Raw genomic sequence first — 22,557 nt, 5'->3', positions numbered from 1 at the left:
TCACAGAGTCTTTTAGTCTGATGAAGCCTATGAATGTCTTCTCAAGATAAGGTTTTAAAATATATAATATAAACTGCATAGAATTCCAAAGCATTGAAATAGTTATCAAAAATTTATTTTAAAAAATCCAAACTAAAAAAGCAAGTTGATGAATTCAAGGTGAAGAATCCCTTATCAAAAAATCATTGAGTGGACACACTACTAGAGGCAGGGTGACATAGTAGATTGAGTGTTGTGCTTGAATTTGGGAATGTGTGAGTTGGAAACTCACCCCTAACACTTACTGGCAGTTGGACCATTGACAGTTTACCCAAGTTTAGTCACATCGTCTTTCTCTGTTCAATGTGGAGGTAATGGGGAAAATGAATAAAAAGACAAACACTGACACAAAGGTTGCTGTTTGTTAATTTGCCTTTAGCAAATAGAACCAGTTGCCAGGAGTGGACTGGAATGGGTTCAACTCACCCTTGATATCCTTATCACTAAGAGAAATACGGCAGCCAAGGGCAACATTGATTTTTAAATATAATAAACTCATTTGGAAAATACTGCCTCAAAAGATTATGATAGTAATAACTCACATTTTTGTAGAATTTTAAGTTTAGCATAGTGCTTTATATATGCCATCTCATTAGATTCCCCTATTATCCCTGTGAAATAAGTGCTGTTTTTTCCATCTACAATAGATGGGGAATGAGAGGCTGTGAAGGGTGAAGTGACTTGCCCAGTGACTTGGGCTAAGCTCTGGCCATACAAAGAAAAGTTGAAGGAGGAACAGGACAGAAACTGTAGAGATGGGGGCCTTCCTTTCCCTAGTGTTTCTTTGACGGTCTCTAGGTTCTGTCCACTAATGCTTCCACATGTTGCGTTAGCTCCTTTGTATTGCTCTTCTAATTTTAATGTGAACTGTCTAGTTTCCTTCATTCTGGTTTCTCCCTCTCCATTTGGGTGAATCTTGCTTAAAATTGCTTTCATCATGTTGTATGACTGTTCTAAAACTTCTAGTGGCCATGTAACAGCAGGAACCCCAGCATACACAGGAGGGCCTGCTGTACAGATTCTTACATCTGCTTTTCTGAAAGGAAAGCAACTTTGGAGGTGTCAGTAATCTACTTTAATCAAACACAGATATCCTTCACTTGAATCAGGGGGGAAAAGTCAGCACCTTGAACTTCAGAGAAAATACAAACAAATTACCAAAGATCAACAGACAGGGCTTCCAGCTGTGTCTGACCAGAGAGGGAAGCACCAGCTTCTGGGTTCTCAAAGCTGGGGGGGCTGCTTAGTGCCTACCCAGGATCTCACCTGGCACAAGAACCTTCTAAAAAAAAAAAAAAACCACAAAAAAAAACCCAAAGCAAAACCTCACCTCAGAGTATATAAACTCTTTTCAGAGCCAGGGGGCAAGACCCCTCATGACCCAGTGCCCTATTAATGGCCTTACCATTAACCTCATAATAACATTACGGGCCAGCAGGATACAGGGCACAACTCTAACTCCTTAAGCTCTTTTCCAGCCCCTTCACCGACCAGCCAGGGGCTGTGGGCATGATCCCCTTCGCTTCTTTGGCCTTCCTTTGCCTTTTCTGTCAGTTTAGGATGATAACGCCTTTCCTCCCTCAGGGCTCTTCTGAGAAGCTCTTAAAGTAAAACATGAAGAAACTGCTTTGAAAGCTCTCGAGAATTTAAAATAATGTAAATTCCTTAATTTAAATATTCAGATATCAGTTATTGTTATTGCCTTTCAATTTCTACATGAAGCCTCTCCTCTAGCCTAACTGATAGCTTACTGTCCGTGTTTGATGTTTTGCCTCTTCCGCTTCATTCCTTCACCTGTTAGGATTCTTCTGTTCTCTTTCTGTCACATTTATACCAGTCTTCTGAGGCTCAGCTCAGACCACCTCCTCCATGAAGGATCTTCTAAGTAAGCCAGGTGAAGAACGATTTCCATCCTTACCTTAGCTTTCTAGCATACACTGTCTGCCTATCTTTTTTGCTACCTGTTTCTTGTGTTGTTTTGTAATTTATCATGGCATGTGCCTATGTTGTATGTCCTTACAAACCTGCTGAGTTTGTAAACTCATGAAGCATCAGGATTGCTTGTGCCTTATACCCAGGGCACCTAGCATGGTACTGCAGTACCGTGTGCGTAATGCTTCAACGCAATTAAGTTGTAATATGCATAAGCTTTTTTATGTGAAAAGATTGGGTTTCAGTAATTTTGAAAATAAATCATAAAGCTAAATTTATAAATGGATTTGTTTTGTGTGTAAAAAAAAATCAGATTCTGTGATTCTCTTTGTCTTTTTTTGTATCCAAGAGAACATTGTAATAGAGCTCCCTCTTGTGGTGCGTGCAGATGTTAAGGAAGCACTGAGATTATCAGATATTTTGCTTTAAGTTCTATGTAATAGCTGTGTCTACAATTTGATTTTAGGAAATCAGATGTTTTAAATGCAGCTGAGTTCTTAAAGGTTTGGTTAAATCCTTTGTAAAAATGAGTATAATCATGCTTTAATTTGTGTTTTCTGTAAATCAAGGTTTGTTTGAAGCCAAGTATACATGCTGTATATAGCTTTGATTTTTTTTAAAAACAGGGAATTATTAAAATGAAAAATAAATCTTTACATTCAGAAGGTTCTGTCCTATTTTATGCTATGTATTTCACCACATATTATTCCAGCCTCTTTGCTACCTACTTCAGAAGCCTAAAAATAGCAGAGAATGAAGGATATCACTAAGGTAGTCATCAGAAGTAGCATCAGTAGTTTCTATAAACTTTCTCATCTGGAAAGAGATGGTATTTGTAACCCATGAGACCTTTTTCAGTGTTAGGAGAGTTGAAGGGAATAATATACGTATGTATGATTGTATGTGTAAGTATATTTATGTGCGTATGTATATATGTGTGTATATATATGTGTGTGTGCATATATGCATATATAAGATCCCAGATCTCCAGATTCAAATGAGTGGTCATTTATTCCCACCCTGTTGTTTCCTTGCCTAAAGTCATGCAGGGAGAGAATCCCAGAACTGAAATTTGAATGCACATCTGATTTTTTCCACATTTAGCTTTCCTACTGAACTGTACTGTCTCCCAGGGAGTGGCTGACTTTTTCATTCTGCAACTTTGAGTGATTTGAACTCTACTTGTTGCCTCCACTTTTCTCCAGAAATGTTCTGATGAGCTAAGAATTCCACAAAAAATTACTGTTGAACAAAGATATTTATTAGATCATTCTGACTAGCTGCTGAAATGTTTATTCAAAAATATCTGTTGGGAATTTTCAGAACTCTACTGTCCATTTCAACAAGCATAGTAAAATACATGTGGATCTTCCTACACATTCAAATCTTTAGGGAATGGTTTCTTGTTTTCTTAATCTAAGCTTAGCTAATTTTTCCCCTGAAGCTGTACATGTACAGTTGTTTGTCATTGAACTGGGAATCAGGAAACTAGTTGAAGCATCAGTTCTGCTACTCACCAGCTTTATGACCCTGGATGAATAGCTGTTCTTTGGGCTCCATGTTTCTCTTTTGTAAAAGATAATATTTGCACACTCAGCAGAAAAAGGACAGTATGGAGCATAAGGTTTAGAGAGGAAGATGATCTTTTTATTGGATTTACCAAATTTGAGCTGATGGCATATCATGGTAGAGGTGGCCAGCAGGCAGTTGGTGGTACAAGCCTGGAGTTCAGGAGAAAAATTAGCACTGGGTAGGTCTCTGAGATGTGTGTCTCTTGAAATAATTTATTGAGAAGGTATTTTGTTGCTTCAGTGAAGCTGATTGATGTGAACACTTTTCATTGCTATCCCTAGTACCAGATTGAAGTAGAGTAAATGAATGCACAAATGATAAAACCAGTTTTTAAATACCTGCGCTATTCACCAAGTGCTGTATCTAGTGCTGGAGATACAAACAGAAAAAGCTGGACTATCCCTGCCCTCAAGGAACTCACTCTAATTCCAAGAAACAGCAAAATTGAAGTGTAGGGTGGATAAACACACCCCAAAATCAAATGGCTGGGCAGAAGGCAAGTCCCAGGATAATTTATTATGTTTCATCAGTAAAGTTAGGCAGCAGTGCCAGGGATCTGTAGGGGGTAGATGAGGGCAGATAGTAATGCCTAGTCTGGTGCTCTGCCATCTCACCAGAAGAAATAGAGCTGGTGATTCCCTTCTCTCTAAGATGTTGATAGGTTTGGGGCTCCCTGACTAGGGGAGAAGGGATAAAAGAAGAATACAAGAGAGGAAGAAGTTTCTGATAGTGCAGTGGTGGTGGGGTCTTCTTGCCACTCATCAGTCCCTCATGGGTTGTGGAGGATAGGTTAGAAGGAAATAACCCTTTGGCTTCCTCTTTTGCCCATGGTCCTGACAGTTGGTCTAAAGGATGCAGATAACTTTAGTTTCCTTTTCTTAATTTTATATTCCTACCAGTTGAAACCCTGAGACAAGTGACCCTCCAGTTAGGTGACCTTTGGGATTGTCCTGAGTGTCATTAGTGGAGTACTATGTAAATAAGTAATCATTTCAGTAATCTTCAGACACGTAATATCTGAATGCAGTTTATTCTCTTTTAGAATAACAGATACCATTGGACCAACAGAAACCTCAATTGCACCAAGACAGAGACCAAAGGCTAATTCAAGCACTGCCGTTCCTAGTGTGCTCGGGATTCAGAACTCGGCCACACCTGTGAAAGTACCTGTTCCTGGTGAAATTGGTAACCATCGGCTAAAAGGTATGTGGCTTTTCCCTATGGGATTGAATAATTCACTTTCTACCTACTTTAGTTAGACCTATATGGCTTGTTGGAGTTCATATTTTAAGCCAGATGTGAAGGAGTGGTAAACCAGACCATCAAACCAAAGCGTGTCCATCTGAATGTAACCAATGTGGTCTTCAGACTCATTAACTGATATTAGGGTAGTGATAGGGTCTGGAATGGAGCTCCCTGGCCAGTGGACTGGCCTCTTTCTCTTTTCTGCCTTGTTCCCAGAAATTTGGCTTAGTCTAGAGATTACCTAGTGCCACAGGAATTATACTGATTTTCTAAGTGTTGGCAATACTAAATTATTCCTTTTTAAAACTTACCACAATTGTTCATAATCTGTAGGTAGTGAATGTTGTTTTATAGTCAGATATGCACAAGGTAACTTATTTTTGACCTCATTAATTTAGGATCTTGGATGTTGTGCTGCAGAGTGACCTGAAAGTTAGGCTGGCACTAAACTGTCATTCTCCTCATTTAGTATAAATGGCACCATACAAGCATTGGCATGTTTCATCTTTCCCTTAGCTGTGTTGTTACTCTGTCACCATCCCTTCCTTCCTTCCCAGTGCTTCCTGTAACTGATTGAGGAAAGTGGGAAAGGTATGAAAAAGATGATACAGCTGTGAATATTATAAAGTAGCCACAGCTACTTTACTAAGCATTTACTTGCATTTCGGAACTGAAATAACTGATTGCCTTTTCAAAAACTATTTCTTATGCAGTTATTTGTTCCCATTAAAACTGTTAAGTTATAGTTATATGAACATTGATATTTTTCTTTTATTTGAAGGAAGTAGATAAAGGAAGGCAATACGATTATTCTGCACCTAATAAAAGGAAATTTTAAAATATGAGGTCCCTTGGGAGTCAGTTTGACATGTTTCAGTAGCTTTATATTTGTGAATTTCAAAGCCTGTCTTCCAAAGAGGGTAACTGTGAGGCAGGCATTACAAGAGCATTATCAGCTGGCTTTTTATTTGTTTGAAACTATACTTGAGTTCCTGTTGAGATTAATTAAAGAAAATTAATTCTAGAGTATGAATTATATTTTTTAGTATAGTATTCTTTTTTCTTTTTTTTAAATTTTATTTATTTTTTATTTAACTTTTAACATTCATTTTCACAAAATTTTGGGTTCCAAATTTTCTCCCCTTTTCTCCCCTCCCCTCACCCCAAAACACCGAGCATTCTAATTGCCCCTATCACCAATCTGCCTTCTCTTCTATCATCCCTCTCTGCCCTTGTCTCCATCTTTTCTTTTGTCCTGTAGGGCCAAATAACTTTCTATACCCCTTTACCTGTATTTCTTGTTTCCTAGTAGCAAGAACAGTACTCGACAGTTGTTCCTAAAACTTTGAGTTCCAGTTTCTCTTCCTCCCTCCCTCCCCACCTCTTCCCTTTAGAAGGCAAGCAATTCAATGTAGGCCATATCTGTGTAGTTTTGCAAATGACTTCCGTAATAGTCGTGTTGTATAAGACTAACTATATTTCCCTCCATCCTATCCTGTCCCCCATTACTTCTATTCTCTCTTTTGATCCTATCCCTCCCCATGAGTGTTGACCTCAAATTGCTCCCTCTTCCCCATGTCCTCCCTTCCATCATCCCCCCCACCCTGCTTATCCCCTTCTCCCCCACTTTTCTGTATTGTAAGATAGGTTTTCATACCAAAATGAGTGTGCATTTTATTCCTTCCTTTAGTGGAATGTGATGAGAGTAAACTTCATGTTTTTCTCTCACCTCCCCTCTTTTTCCCTTCACTAAAAAGTCTTTTGCTTGCCTCTTTTATGAGAGATAATTTGCCCCATTCCATTTCTCCCTTTCTCCTCCCAATATATCTCTCTCACTGCTTGATTTCATTGTTTTAAGATATGATCCCATCCTCTTCAATTCACTCTGTGCACTCTGTCTCTATGTGTGTGTGCATGTGCATGTGCGTGTGCGTGTGCGTGTGTAATCCCACTAACTACCCAGATACTGAAAAGTTTCAAGAGTTACAAATATTGTCTTTCCATGTAGGAATGTAAACAGTTCAACTTTAGTAAGTCCCTTATGACTTCTCTTTGCTGTTTACCTTTTCATTCTTCTCTTCATTCTTGTGTTTGAAAGTCAAATTTTTTTTTCAGCTCTGGTCTTTTCATCAAGAATGCTTGAAAGTCCTCTATTTTGTTGAAAGACCATTTTTCCCCTTAAGTATTATAGTCAGTTTTGCTGTGTAGGTGATTCTTGGTTATAGTCCTAGTTCCTTTGACTTCTGGAATATCCTATTCCATGCCCTTCGATCCCTTAATATAGAAGCTGCTAGATCTTGTGTTATCCTGATTGTATTTCCACAATACTTGAATTGTTTCTTTCTAACTGCTTGCAATATTTTCTCCTTGACCTGGGAACTCTGGAATTTGGCCACAATGTTCCTAGGAGTTTCTCTTTTTGGATCTCTTTCAGGCGGTGATCTGTGGATTCCTTGAATACTTATTTTGCCCTCTGGTTCTAGAATCTCAGGGCAGTTTTCCTTGATAATTTCATGAAAGATGATGTCTAGGCTCTTTTATTGATCATGGCTTTCAGATAGTCCCATAATTTTTAAATTGTCTCTCCTGGATCTATTTTCCAGGTCATTTGTTTTTCCAATGAGATATTTCACATTGTTTTCCATTTTTTCATTCTTTTGGTTTTGTTTTGTGATTCCTTGCTTTCTCATAAAGTCCTTAGCCTCCATCTGTTCCATTCTAATTTTGAAAGATCTATTTTCTTCAGTGAGCTTTTGAACCTCCTTTTCCATTTGGCTAATTCTGCTTTTGAAAGCATTCTTCTCCTCATTGGCTTTTTGAACCTCTTTTGCAAATTGAGTTAGCCTGTTTTTCAAGGTGTTATTTTCTTTAGCATTTTTTTGGATCTCCTTTAGCATGATGCTGACCTGCTGTTCATGCTTTGCCTGCATCTCTCTCATTTCTCTTCCCAGCTTTTACTCCACCTCTCTGACTTGATTTTCAAAATCCTTTTTGAGCTCTTCCATGGCCTGAGCCCATTGAGTGGGCTGGGATACAGAAGCCTTGACTTCTGTGTCTTTCCCTGATGGTAAGCATTGTTCTTCCTCATCAGAAAGGAAGGGAGGAAATGCCTGTTCACCAAGAAAGTAACCTTCTATAGTCTTATTTCTTTTCCTTTTTCTGGGCATTTTCCCAGCCAGTGACTTAACTTCTGAATATTCTCTTCACACCCACTTTGCCTCAGGATCCTCCCAGCCAGTGCTTGGGGTCTGAGATTCAAATGCTGCTTCCCAGCCTCAGGGCTTTGGGTGGGGGGCGTGGCTGCTATTCAGTGTGAGATTAAGTTCAGGTGCTCAGGTGGGGGCAGGGCAGCCTCAAGGGCTCAGTTCCCTCAGGGGGTTTATGCAGAGACCTTCAGCAATGGATCAGGGCTCCTCTCCTCCGTGCTTGGGGAGCCTGGGTCTGCTCCTGCCTCCGCTGCTGCCTCCCGAGGGGGCCTGAGTTATGGGGGCGCCCCACTCCCCTCTTGGCAAGCTGAGAAGACCCTCTCACCAACCTTTGGGGCCCGTGGGTGGAGGGACCCGCGTGGCCACTGGAGATTCTGTCCCTGAAGCCTGCTCAGATCTGCTCCTCTTGGTGCTGTGCGGCCAAGGCAGGCTGGGCTCGGCTCCGGGTCCAGGGTGTGATGGACCTTTTGCGAGAGGTTTTCAGGGCTCTCTGGAACAGAAATCTTATCTGCTCTGTTGTTCTGTGGCTTCTGCTGCTCCAGAATTTGTTGGGAGTTCTTTTTTTACAGATATTTTATGGGCTGTGGGTTTGGAGCTAGTATATGTGTGTCTTTCTACTCCGCCATCTTGGCTCCGCCCCCAGTATTCTTTTTTCAAGTAAACAGAAATTCCTGTTCCTTAATCTGATTTTTATTCTGTTACCAAAGCTATGTAATGAATTTCAGAACAAGTCTTTTAAAAAATACTTTTAGAGTTGAATTTTCTTTATTATTCTTCTTGTCTAAGAAAATGTTCCCTCCAACTTATTTTTGAAAAGGACTTTAGAATGTATATATATTGTAGAATCTTTGCATTTAAAAAATTTTTAACTTTATATTTTAGAAATGATGAGTTGGGGTTTGGATTATTAGTCTTGGCCCTTGTCTCTGAACCATAAGAAAAGGCTGTAATAGGATTGTGAGATTGGGTCAGGAAGGCTGGAGACATTCTTGGCTCTGTCAGTGGCAGAAGCTTCTGTTGTGCACATCTCAGAAGAAGCCAGGACCAGGGTTGCCAGCCTATGGAATATTTCTTTTCCTTTCCCTTCCCCTTCTCTTCCTCCCCTCTTTTCCGTGTGTGTGTGTGTGTGTGTGTCTGCGTCTGTGTGTGTGTGTCTGTGTCTGTGTGTGTGTGTCTGCGTGTGTGTGTGTAGTTCACAGTTTGTTGCTAGTATTTGGGAAAATCCTCAAAAGCCATTTTTCTGATCCAAGATTTTGACACTTATTTACCTCCAGCCACCAGCAGGGCCTGACCGGGTATGTAGGTTGCCAGTGTGCAGGTATGACAATTGTTTTTAATACTTAAGAAAACAGTGAATTTGAAGGCTTAGCAGACCCAAGTAGTGTATCTCCACTGGTTGTCAGTCCTACTTTGGAGAAAGTAGATAAGGGCAAGAATTGCACTGAAGGAGGACTGAACGAGGAGTGGGGGCTACACTTTTGAAACAAGTTAACAAAAGCCTTCACAAATATCTTTTAGGAACGTTGAAACTTGGAAACAGTCAAGAGATGGTGTTGCCTCAGGGTCAGCCACTTCCACAGCAGCATAGAGTGCTGCAGCAGCTGCAGCAGGGAGACTGGAGACTGCAGCAGCTCCATCACGCACATCCCCCTTACCACTCCCAGCAGCCCCAGCTATTCCAGGATGCATATGTTCAGCAGGTAACAGACTTACTGTTTTAGAAGTTTCACTTGTATTGTGAAGTTGGTTTATTGTGTTCCAAACAGTAGGTGCCTGTCTAGTTGTTGGCCAGTATTTTGTATGTGTCATATCTCAGGGGAGTGGTTTTGAAATGTGGTCTGCATTTGGTTTGTATTTCTTTGTATTTATTTTTTAAAACTCTTGCTATATCAGAATAGTGATATTAGAACCTATCTTTCTGGAGTGAGAGACCTAATAAGCATTTCTTATACTCATAAGCCCTCTGGTCTTTATAAAAAACCCTGCTTCATCTTGATAGTAGAAATATATCTTAGCAAACAGCAAAATTCCTTTGGAGAGAAAATTAACATGGGTATATCCATAGAAGCACCTTCCTACCCTCTGCTTTACCTAACTTAGCAGAACCCTCAGATTACTAGTGAAATAATACACTATTTTGGTGGGTTGTAATAGTTACCGTCCAGAGCATTGAGAGCTGATTTCATCTGGGAAACCATATGTGTTAGTAATTCTTTTTCAGACTTCCCCACCCTGCAGAAGAAAAAGAAAAAGTCTCTGACTTGTGTCCTTTGACCTGGAAGCAGACAAAATAACAAATGGCCCAAGGAACAGGCAGAACATGGTGTTGGGGGTGCAGAAGGAAATGGGATAGTGGTAGGCAGCTCATAACTTTTCTCTGGTGAGTTTGCTTTTCAGTTGTGTGGGGACAGAAGGAAGGAGGTGCTTTTAATAAACCAACTCAGGTAGGTTTGGTGGTTCCACACTGGAATGAAATGAGACACTTGTTAACCAGCTAATTTTTTTTTAAAGGCAGTTTATTTAATGGCATGGAAAATATTCCAATAAGTCAGTGATTTGAGCATTATTCCCTAAACTCTTTAGGTTTCTAGGATGGTTTCCTTGTGTTGCAGGGAAAAACTAGTCTAACCTGTACGAAAGGGACATGACCAGACGTTGCTTGGTGGCAAAGTCTTTAGTGCCTTTCACCACTCTAGGGCTGACAGAGGGCAACTCTGACCTAAGAGATAAGAGAAACCTGTCATAGGCAGCATTAGAATAGCAAGGCTAATGCAGAAACAAAGCCAGAAAAGACATCGTGTGATGTAGTATTCTCCTGAAGGGATATCTGAATGTGGAGGAGAACAGGGACAAAAAATCCCAGGCCCTTCTCTTCAGAATGGCTGAACTCAGCTCTTAATGATCTGGTCCATGTGGGAGATGAGGATTGAGAAGAAGGAGCTGGGTGGCAGTTAACAGTGAAAGCAGTGATGATGATCGGGAACAGCCCCACAAAAGGACCGTGGCACAGATGATGACATTTCCAGCACAGCCCCAATCTTTATCATGGTCCAAGATCATAATGTAGTTATGCTTCCCCTTTTGGGGCTTGAGTTGATACCAAGGCTCTCCTCATCATCCACTCCCCACTCAGTATTCCTTGGCCCAGCAGCCAGAATTTCCCTCTCTTCTGACCCTTCTAGGTTAGTTGTAGTGTTGGTAGAGATACTAGATCTTTTCCATTCTCGAAGCTTGTATTAGGGGAACTCTTCTGTGGGGGCTGGGTAAAGATTCTCCCTCACCTTTATTCAGAGACTTAGGATTTTTTTCAAGTATGTTAAGGAATTCCCTTCCTACAAGATAAAATATTTCTCATAGTGCTAGAGATAGTTTCCCTTTCCATGTCTCTTTAGAAAGCAAGGTGTGTTTCTCCCACACTCACACACTCATATATGCCAGGAAGAAGAATCCAAGGGGAAACCCTCCTGTTCAGGAAGACTTGCACTGTTCCTCATGGGTGTATCAGGACCTGGATGCCCAGGCAACTCTTTGTAGAAGATAGAATAAGGAAGGTTTCTAGAACTTTATCTTTTTTCTTTTTTAACCTTCTTTTAGATTCTGGTATCCTAGACCATAGAACCCTTGAAGTTGTTTTATCTTTGGTGCATAATTTCTGTATTCCCTGTAAGAATACCCTCAGTATATCCTTTATGTATCTTGTTTATGCATAGTTGTTTGAAAGCTGCCTCCCCGCATTAGGCTATGAGCTCCTTGAGAGCAGGGGCTATTTGTTTTTTGCCAATTCTTTGTCTCCTTGACATTTAGCATGTGGTAGGTGCGTGATTTTTGGCTGATACAGACTCTCCATCCTAAGTGCTTTAGCCCTGAACCACACCTGGACCCAGAGTCCTGCACATTGCAGGGAAGCGAGGGGTCACTTGTCTTTCTTTCACTGCTCACCCTCCTCAGCAGACCAGCGTCTATCCATGTCTTTAATTTGGGAACTTCCCTGAGTTGCTGGGGGAGGTCAGATGCTGCTGATGCTTTGCACTTGGAGTCTCAACAAAGGCCCTGGGTCTGGAAGTGGGAAGACTTCTCTGTCTGGTCCAGCCAGCGCACAAGGCAGTTGTCCAGGTGCCACTTAACATCCTCTAAGGTGGAAGCACACCACCTCTCGAGACAACCTATTCTGTCTTGGGTAGCTCTAACTGTGGGGAAGGTTTTTGGGTCTCCAGCCTAAATTTGCCTGTTAACTGCCATTCACAGCTTTGTCTCATCTACGTAATTGATAGCATCTACTTCTCTCTCCAAGTCATTGCTAAAAGTGCTCAGCAGGGGAGGACCCAATATCGATCCTTGGGTTCCTCCACTGGAGACCACTTTCCATGTTGACTTTTAGCCATTTACATATACTCTTTGTTTCTAGCCATTCAGTCAAATGTGTACTTCTAATTGTAAGGCCACTCGGTAGAGTTTTAAATGCCAAATGTAGTCTCAGATAGTCCATGTAGCACATTTTTTGGACAATCCTCAAATGACAGGCTTCAGGGAGGCCCGAGGCTGCCATAGCTGGTGCATCTTGAGGTCATAGTCACCCCCAAATAGAAAGTTAAGCAAATGTAACAAAAGCCTTTTAGAATTTTTATCATCTTCCTGGCATAGTTCTTAGATTCCCAAAGTCCATTTGTCTCTTGCTGTATGCCTGTGATCAGTGTACTTCCTAATCTTACTAGTTCAGTAGCCTCATGCTCTCTGTCCCATTGAGAAGACTTGTGATTGATGGTAAGAGGCATCTTGCTGGAGAGTGCAAGGGTTCTGTGTCAGTGCCTCTCATCTCCCTGGGCTTTCCTTCCTCTCACCACACCAGCTAACAGCTAACAGCTAACAAAAAGTTCACTTAGCAGTAGCATGGAAAGAATTTTCAGCCAGGATACAGCACTGATTCAGTTGGGTCCAGATTCCCTTCCTCTGCGTTTGCCATGGTAGACATTGGCATAGCAGATTTGAGGAATGCCTCACTGTTTCTACACTGGGTGACCATGAAGCTGAGGCAATGAATTAACTATTTAATTATCATACACAGTTAAATTATTAGGAAAATCTAGCGTACGTTGCAGGGACCTTAGGAGATGCTGCTTTTGTCAAAGGTCTGGATTTAACAGAAGGAGACTGCTTGTGTCTTAGATGTGTATGTCTCTGTGTGTGTAAGCAAACCTCCACAGAAAACTTCACCGTGTTCTTAATGTTAATATTTTGATGTTAAATGTACTCTTAAAATCTTGAATATTTGTATATATACTCATGATTCGGATTTAACTGGCATTACTTCAATATTTGTGTATTTTAAGATCTGTAATTTTGTAGTGTGAGAGTTCCCTCATAGAAGCCTACCATTAGACTTGGGACTTAAGAAGTCCCTTTATGTAGGTGTAAAATAGCCTCCTTGTTTTGTGGATGAGGAAATTTAGGCCCCAAGAGGTATAGAGACTTGTCCACAGTAAGTGGCAGAGGTAGGTTTTCTTACCAATTCTCGCTCTCTGCTGCCTGTTACTCCCAGCTGTACTCTGTGGAGGTCAGCAGCAGGGCAGTGTTCAGCCTGTGACCTGTGCTGCCTGTCACCTTGCAGAGAACATGGTTACTTGTGTTAGTCGAGTGATCTCTTCAGTGATGGTTCCCTAAATCACAGGTCTGATACCTGTCCACTTTCCTATCAGTGTGTACATACATGTTTCTCCTGATGGAGTACTACAGACAGTGTTGAACTTGTGGTCAGGAATATTTCAGTTCAAATTCTGTTTCAGACATTAGCACTGTGATGCTGAGCAAGTCACTTTACCTGTCTGCCTCAGTTTCCTCATCTGCAAAGGGAACATCAGTAGCTGCTACATAGCAGGGCTGGTGAAGCCCAGCTGAGATCATGAGGGATTCTTAAAGCTCTCGGTAAATGCTGGTGATGACTGTTTTGTTTTTGTATTCTCACTTGCTAGTACTGTGCCTGGTGAAATGCGTAATAAATGTTTGTTGATGGATTGATTTGTCAGTATTGATTAGTTGCCTGTTTTTGTTTGTGTTTTCCCTCTGGTATCAGCAGGCAATGCAGCAGCAGCAGATAGTCCAGCAGCAGTTTTTAATGCATTCAATGTATCAGCAGCAATCTTCTGCATCCCAGTACCCTGCAATGGTAAGAGTTGTGTAGTTTCTGTAATATTCTTTTTAAATCTAATAGATTGTAATCGTATATACATTTTGAAAGGTGTAAAATCGTGATGTTACAATTCACCATAATTTTTTTAATATCTTCCAAGTATTTTTTTTCCTTAATAGTATTTTTCCGATTACATGTAAAGGTAGTTTTCAACATTTATTTCTATAAAATTTTGAGCTCCAGATTTTTCTCCCTCAATCAAGCAAGTGATTTGATATGGGTTATACATATACAGTCATGTTAAACATATTTCCACATTAGTCACACTGTGAAAGAAGAATCAGAACAAAATAGAAAAGTCATAAAAAAAGAAACAAGCAAAAAAGTGAAAATAGTATGTTTCAATCTGCAGTCAGACTCCATAGTTCTTTCTCTTAATGTTCACCATAGTTTTTTATAACACATTCAGGATAGTTATTTGGCAAGGATGCTTTTCCCAAAACAACAACAATTAAAAAAAAGATATTTCCTTAAATTTGATTTAATTATCTGAATTTGACACATGAATTTGTACATTAGGTAACCAGTAGGCCGTGTACAGTTGCAATATGGCAAAGGACCACACTTACAGGTTCTTTGATATTTGCATGCTGTTTTGATGAACTCCAGAAATCCTTTGGTACAAACATAAAGGAAAGTGTCTTTATTTCAGAGAATAATTTGATATGTTTCGCCTTCAACGTAAGATGGCTATTCCCTTTTGTTACGTTTGGCTCAGTTGTGTTGAGTGGGCCCAGGCTTTCTGTTGGCAGCACTTAGGACTGACGTTCGTCCCTGAAGCCCCTCAGGAATAAGCCTTCACCAAAAGAACATAACGATGTGACAAGTTGTGGAACCTTAGTTAAGGCTTTTCAGGATCTGAGCCTTCTTGTGATGGAATCTCCTTCTTTCAGATGCAGCAGTATCAGCAAGCTTTCTTCCAGCAGCAGATGGTTGTGCAGCAGCGGCAGCAGCAGCCACAGCAGCAGCGTTCCCCCGAGTATCTCACCTCCCCTCCAGAGTTCTCACCAGCCTTAGCTTCCTGCCCTTCCTCTCTCCCTTCCCAATTTGGAGCCATAATAGACTCTTCTTACAGTGCCAGTAGGCAAGTATTTTCCTAATAGAAGGTTTATGTGGAGGTAACCTTAAAATAGTACTCCTACTGAGGGATACAAGGAAGTTTCTAGAGTGTGCTTATCTCATGGAACATATCCCTTTCCCTTTCTCTCTTTTTTAATCCTTCTTTTTTCCTAAGTCTGTTTACAAGAGGTACTTGTAAACAAGGCTTAACTGTCCCTACTACCGCTTTGCCATATAAGTCACTCATGTACGATGAAGACTACAGAATTCGAAAAAGGAAATGGAACACAAGCAAAAACTCCACCTTAAAAGAAAAAAACCAAAGCATCAAAACTCCCACTAGTTAAAAGCATGCTTGTTTTTCCATCCTAAATGTAGGTCATCCATTTTATTTTGAATTCTTCTCTTAGTCATAAATTTTTCTTGCTGTCATCCAACTCTTCGCTTTTAAAATTTTCTCAAAAGTTTCTGTCTCCACCCACCATTCACACACGGGTATATATTTATACATAATTTCTACTGTTGAAAAAAATCCATACCGTTGTTGATAGTACCTCGACAAAAAGGTTGCTGTAGTGCATTGCTGTCAATCAGGTTAGCAGCCACTTAGTACATGCTTCTTGTGCCCAAAGCCGTCCCTTTTGTCCCATGGAGATAATGGGGATGCAGTGACAGGGACAAAGCTGCTCTTACCCTTGCCCTCAAGGAGTTCCCACTCTGTGGGAGAGGTAAACTATAGAAAGATGGAATAAGAAGGGGCCCCTGGCTCACTGAGGCCCAGGAAATCAGGCTCTGAATACCACCCATCATGTTTACTAACTGGGGCATGGTGCTTGTGGCCATGGCCAATCGGTCAGCCCTGCTTAACCCATCAAATCAATCAGAAGTGTAAACTGGCCCTCGGATCAGTTTGAGGGGATGTAGACAGGTGGTGCTGCACAGAAACTTCTTGTCATTGCCTGAAATAATCAGCTACCTCTCCGGACCTTGATGTACAACTGAATCCAGCCCAGAGCTTTGTGATGGGAGAGTTCTAGCTAAGCCCCGGCAGGAGAAGTGCTCCCTCCATCTCCCTCTCTTCCCCTGTCCCTAGGCTTCCTCCCTTTGTCTTCCCCCTTCTCTCATAAAGAGCTTGGTATAGAAGTTTTTTTTTTTAACAAATGTCATCTCATTTTATCCTTATATCTGTATAGCCCTGGGAGGTAGGTACTGTTATTATCCTCATTTGATGAGCAAACTAAACCAAATAGAGCTTGAGTGACTTGCTCAGGGTCCCACAGCTGTTAAGTGTCTACAGTACAGTAGGATTTGAATTTGGGTCTTTTTGACTCCAGATCCAGTGTTCTATCCACCATACCACTTACCTGACATAATTATTATTAAAGAGCACAAAGTGCTTTTGTTTATATGAGTTATATCTGTAAATATATATTGTACTAATAGCAGTATGAAAATAGTTTTGCCTGCACAGACATGTTGAAGACCTGGTAGAGAGTAATATTGTTAGCAGTCCTTATGACTTTGTCCTGGGGCAAAGCCACAGCAGTCCTGTGTCACCCTGGTTTTCACTATGTGCTGCCAATTGAGGGTGAAGACTGTTTTAAACTTTAAAATGTAAGTGATAGGAGGATGCATATTCCAACTTTTAATTTCCACTCTTCTTGCCTAATTGACTCCGTAGGTCAGTTCCTGATGCAGAGGCAGCTGCTACTTTCCCAAATCAAAACCTCAATAACCCCCCTGACATGTCCGGCTGGAATCCCTTTGGAGAGGACAATTTCTCTAAGCTAACAGAGGAGGAGCTCTTGGACAGAGAGTTTGACCTTCTGAGATCAAGTAAGGGATGCTTGAAGGCTTATCTGGCTTCCCAGTAAAGAAGCCTCTGGTTGGGCCCCTGGTCTGGGCGTGTGTGTGGGAAGTTCTTTTGGAGCGTTGGAGGGCAGTCTTAGGGTCCAACTTCTCTCCTTCATGTCCATCATCCAAGTGTGTTGTGTCCCCAAACCAACCATTTGGTATCAGTCTCAGATAGCAGAAAATTGCCTTGCTCTCTTAACTCCAAAATACTCCACGTCACTTGTTAAAATGAGACTCAGTATGGACACAATGTTGAAACGTAACTAACGCGACACAAGTTAGGCGCTTGCTTTATTAGTCATTTACAGCTCTCCTGTATTGTACATCTGAACAGGGGGCTCTGTGGGGGAGCAGGAGGGGGGGTTCTGAAGTGCCCTTTGAAGATGCCTAAAAGAAATATGGTCTACTACATTATGTTAATGTTCTGTAACGTCCTTCTGATGAGTGGCTAACTGTAAGGGCTGCTTTATTGTTCTGACATGGCAATAGCTAAATAAACTCCTTTCTTCTTCAAGTCAGATATCTCAATGGTTTTACTTCTAATTATTTCCGTATTTCTAAATCCTCATGCATTACTTTAGGCTTTACTATATATAAGTGCCTTTTTACATTACATATGTATACACATAATCTTATAGGCAGAGTTTTCTTGTACGTGGGTAGAAGGAGAATATTTGATTCCTTTTTAAAAAACTGAGTCTGAATAGATGGTAAATGAGACATCCTGAAGACGGACATCTTCCTACCAAAAAGAATGAGATTACAGCCCTAGTTTTTAAGTTATTCCTCTTTGGCCATTTGTTTCACAACATCATTCCAAGTTAAGCTCTTTACTATGCTACATTAGAAAAGTGCACCAAAAATGGCTACCAAGGGTAGGGAACCTGTGGCCCCAAGGCCTTCTTAATAAGAGGATTTGTTCTGTGAATTTTGGATTCAGTCAAAGGGCTACACTTAAGGACCTAGAGGCCCACATGTGGCCTTGAGGCCAAAGGACCCCCACCCCTTGAGACCAAATGATCATCTTAAAATGAGCAATTTGGGATGAAAATTTTTGTTGGATCAGCTTCTGGTTACTTGGTTAAAAACAGTGAAATTGACTGCAAAATACAATTGAGAAAATGGGTTCTATTTAGCAAAACAAAAGTTTCAAGATACTAAGGTAAAAACCAGCATCATGCAACATTTTGAATTCTTATGTAAAAACTGGCACATTAAGCACTTTACAATGTATGGAGCCCCACACCAAGTGGGGATTCTTTAAAGCAGGGCTGGCTAACTACAGCTTTCGAGCCTTTGTACTAAGAATGAGGTTTACTTTTTAAAACAAGTAAAACTTTTTCTCAGATATGTAAAAACCCTTCTTAGCTGTCTGGCTTTACAAAAACAGTGCCACCCATAGTTTGCCAACACCTGTTTTAAAGGAAATCCTCCTTGTGCAGGAATATTTAAATCATTATAGTGAAATCCAGGATTGTCTTAAAAGAAAAAAACAGACCAAATTAGAATTCTTATTTCTGGTAGTCTGATAATAGTTTTAAACATTATAAGGCTGGATTTTGTTGTTTTTTCAAAAGTATTTTGCAGTTTAGCAGTCAGTATGCTTTTGAACTTCTCTGTTGACAGTACACATTGGCATGTCTGTACCTAGGCTGTGTCACCACCAAACGACTTTGCTTCTTCTAGACTGCTGGGAAATTTTGTGCACTCAGTTGCTCTTTTCACTAGTTATGAACAAATATGGCATTTATGGGTCAATTAGGTGTCAGGCCTGGAGTCAGGAAGACCTGAGTTCAGATGTAGCCTTAGAAGCTTAATAGTTGTGAGACCCTGGATAAATCACTTAACTCTGCCTCCATTTCTGCATCTGTAAGATGAACTGGAAGAGGAAATAGCAAACTCCAGTATCTGCCAAGAAATCCCCAAACGGGGTCACAAAAGGACATGACTGAAATGACTCAACAACAGCATGGCATTTGTGTCTATGAAATGATATTTGTAGTGTGAAACTCAACTAAAGTGTTTACCCAAGAGTCAGGACTCAACCGTATATTGAATTGTTATTGTCGGGACTAGATAATTCATGTTTCATTTTTAGTTTCATTCACTAAGAAAGGTAACAAAGTTCCAAATAAAAGTATCTGTAGGTCAAATTTCTGTTATTCTCAGTTACACTCAGAACATATACCTGAATGAGAATGTAAACAGAAAAGAATTCAGAACCTGTCACATGCCGGTGAGTGAAGTAAAACATTTGAAATTGGTTTATTAATGAATAGTTCTGACAAGCCCCGGATTACAGATTAACGATCTTAGACACTTGCAGTGAGGTAGTAGTCTACCTAATGATGACTGAATCATAGAGAAAAGTTTATATTTGGTTAGCCTGCTAAAGAAGAAATGTAGCTAATGCATTAAAATTTTATATTTCAATTTTAAATGGTTGCTATTAACTGAAAAAGTTTTTTTTAAATGAGATAATAATCATAGAACCTAGCTATTCTGTGCATAATTTTCCTTTGAGGGATTCTAGATGTTTAAAAATGTAGGAATCACTTAATTACTAGGTTCTTATCTTATATGTAAATTTTAACTGCCATATAATCTTTATACCTTACAAATACGACATTATGTGGAAAAAAATAGTATATCTGTTTTGTTTCCAAAGTGTGGAAAAATTTTCTGAATTTACAATGGTGATTGAACATATCAGAATTGTAACATATACTTAAGCGCCAATACAGCTAATCTTACTGATGCATCAAGATAATGCTTGATTATGTGTGGGTGAACATTCTTATACTAAATTAGATTTTTCATTGCTTTTTGTTTCTAGCTTAATTTAAATTTATCTCATTATAGGGTATGTACTATTTGATTTACGCCTACTTGAGTTCAAAATAATTGAATTTATCTCCTCAGTATAATTTTTTTTTTTTAAATTAGAGTCTGTGTATTTCAATGCTTTTTATTCAAGGACTTAGATTAAGTTAATTTATAGAAACCCAAAGATAAATAACAAATGCATTGTCTCTCATAGAAGCTAGATAGATGCTTTGAGAACAGTCTTTTTTGAACTGAAAACTTATTTGAGCAGCTGCAAATATTGCTAGAAAACAGTAGTGTCTTTTCACTTGTTTGTAGAAAATTTGGGTTTTGATATTTAAATCATATGTAATCAAACACTGTGTAAATAGTAAATTTGGTTAATTGAAAGTGCATGTACATGACATTTACAAAATAAACAGTTACATAATTGGATTTTCTGTAAAAATAGTGGATGGAATATCTCCAGTGCTTCCCTGTAATTGGCTATTTTTGAAAAGACTTTCTGTTGTGAAAGCTTCATGTATGACTGGCTTCCATTTCTGATGTACAGTAGAATAGACCTGTGTTCAAAGTTTTAAATGTCCATTATTAACTAAAACTTTTTATCCTTCCAGGATTTAAACTTGTTCTTTAATTTTAAAAAATGTTTTAAATTGAAAGCAAAGATTTAAAAGGGCTGAGAAATGACAGATGATTCTTATAACTACACCTCTTAGTTACACTCTAATTTTCATGTTTAGGTCACATAAACTATTGAACTTGGCTTTTTAATAATATTTTGTTATCTAGGCAGGCATTATGGAACATGTTTATCTTAATATTTGTAAAGTTATATTTGTATTTTTATGTAGTCTGTTACATAAATTAAAAATCTTGAAAAGAAGTTGTTTTGTTCCCCAGCACAAGCTCTTAAGTAAATGATTTCTTTGGCTGAGGAGAGGAATAAGATGTCTGATTTCTGCTGTTTTAAAAATGAGAGATATTCCCTAGTATCAGAGAAATTAACATGTGAAACTGGAACTATGAAAACAGATAAATGGATAGGGAGATTCAAGTTGGCATTTTGTAATACAAGTAAGTTACCTTAATTTTTAATTTTAATTGAAGCACTTTTCTAGTGCTTTTGAGTTTGTTTTTAGAACATTAATTAGAGAGATGAAGAGAGGGGCTTGTAATGGGGGGGGGCAAAATAGTTAAATCATTAGGAGCTTACATCAGCAAAACATGAAACTAAAGCGTCTCAGGAATTATATTACTAAGACTAATTTAATTTACAAAAATTTAACATTTGTTTGACTTAGGAAATGTTCATTGTTTTTTGTTTTAGATTGCATAGTTTATATATATAGCTGATAAGCCATTTGTTGTATTGTGAAATATCATTTTGCGATACTGCCATTACTGTTTCATGCAACTAGAGAAAAAAACTATTTAAAATGAACTTGTTTCTTCCAAAGTAGCCATAGTCTTTAGTCCTGAAAATACATCCCAGCAAGAGAACTGTCCCGAATCCTAACCATAAAATCGTAGGCCAGATTTTAAAAGCCGTGCTCCCTGCTCCAGTGTTGATGGAGCTGACTGTGACTGGCTTAGGCTCTGGATGGAGGAAGTAGAGCAGGAGCCTCTCAGTGTCCTCTGAGGCTCCTGGACCTTAGTCCTGAAACCAGCTGAGGATAGCGTAATGGAAGAGGGTTTTCAGATTAAGAAATATTTGCAGCAACTGTTGGACTTATGTGTTAGATTGTGCTATCATGATCTCTTATAAAATTAGGTGCAAAATGAAATTTTCCCTTTCAGGAATTCAAGGCCTGATAGGCAGCTTGATGTAATGGAAAAACCAGTGAACTTAGACTCAGAAGGCCTGGGATTAAATCCTATCACCCCTTAGCAGTTACCTTGGGCAAGTCAGTTAACCTGAGCCTGTTTCCTTTTCTGTGAAATGAGTACAATATTACCTATTTCAAAGAGTTGTGAAAATCATTTGAAGTAATGTGTTTATAAGTCTGAAAAGGCTTTTTATGAGGCTTTAATGAGTGGAGAGTTGGTAACCTTGCCTGGGCAGCCATGGTCTCATTTTGTGCCAGTCATTCCTTTGACATACCCTTGACTCACATATTCCCACTAGGTCTATGTCTGATGACAGCCTTCCCCCAACTCCTGAGACTTCAGACAAAATTGAGAGCTTGAGCACCAAAAGTGCAGGCGGTAGTTTTCTTCTAACAATAATTGCCAGCGGTTTAAGGTTTGTGGAAGACTTTACAGTTATTTCTCATTCAGTCCTCACAGAATCCTGGTAAAATAGGTGCTGCTGTTATCCTCATTTTACAGATGAGGAAACTGCAGTTGAGAAAGATTAAGTGACTAGGCCAGGGTCACCTGGACTTGAAGTGTCCAGGGCAGGATTCAAGCACTGGTCTTCTTGATTCCAATCAGAGCTTTATTCATTGTTTCACTTAGCTGCTTCGGAATAGAGATAACAGAAGATGAGAAGATAGAAAATTAATTTGATTATTTTTATTTATTTCATTATTTGTTCATCGTTACTGTTTTGGAGCCAGGCCTTAATTTGTGTGCTCGAGCGATTTCTCTCTTCTTCTTTTGTATAATCTGAGTTGCTTAACCTGTAGTCCATTAACT

The 22,557-nt window shown here is 39.6% G+C and overlaps 1 protein-coding gene across 3 annotated transcripts in view; it reads left to right on the top strand.

Moving 5' to 3' along the window:
* BMP2K (BMP2 inducible kinase) overlaps positions 1-22,557 on the top strand; it is a 110,833-nt gene that overhangs the window by 73,733 nt on the left and 14,543 nt on the right. For 2 of the 3 annotated variants that reach the window (XM_072623546.1, XM_072623548.1), the window contains 5 exons: positions 4,586-4,746; positions 9,513-9,694; positions 14,062-14,154; positions 15,072-15,262; positions 16,919-17,073. In XM_072623546.1, coding sequence (XP_072479647.1) covers positions 4,586-4,746; positions 9,513-9,694; positions 14,062-14,154; positions 15,072-15,262; positions 16,919-17,073 — 782 coding nt within the window. The remainder of the gene's footprint in view (positions 1-4,585; positions 4,747-9,512; positions 9,695-14,061; positions 14,155-15,071; positions 15,263-16,918; positions 17,074-22,557) is intronic. The other variant, XM_072623547.1, reaches the window with a different exon arrangement.

This window comes from Notamacropus eugenii, chromosome 7 (assembly GCF_028372415.1).
Source record: "Notamacropus eugenii isolate mMacEug1 chromosome 7, mMacEug1.pri_v2, whole genome shotgun sequence".
NCBI lineage: Eukaryota > Metazoa > Chordata > Mammalia > Diprotodontia > Macropodidae > Notamacropus > Notamacropus eugenii.
The sequence above is the reverse complement of the archived record's forward strand: the minus strand, read 5'-3'. Positions and strand labels throughout refer to the sequence as shown.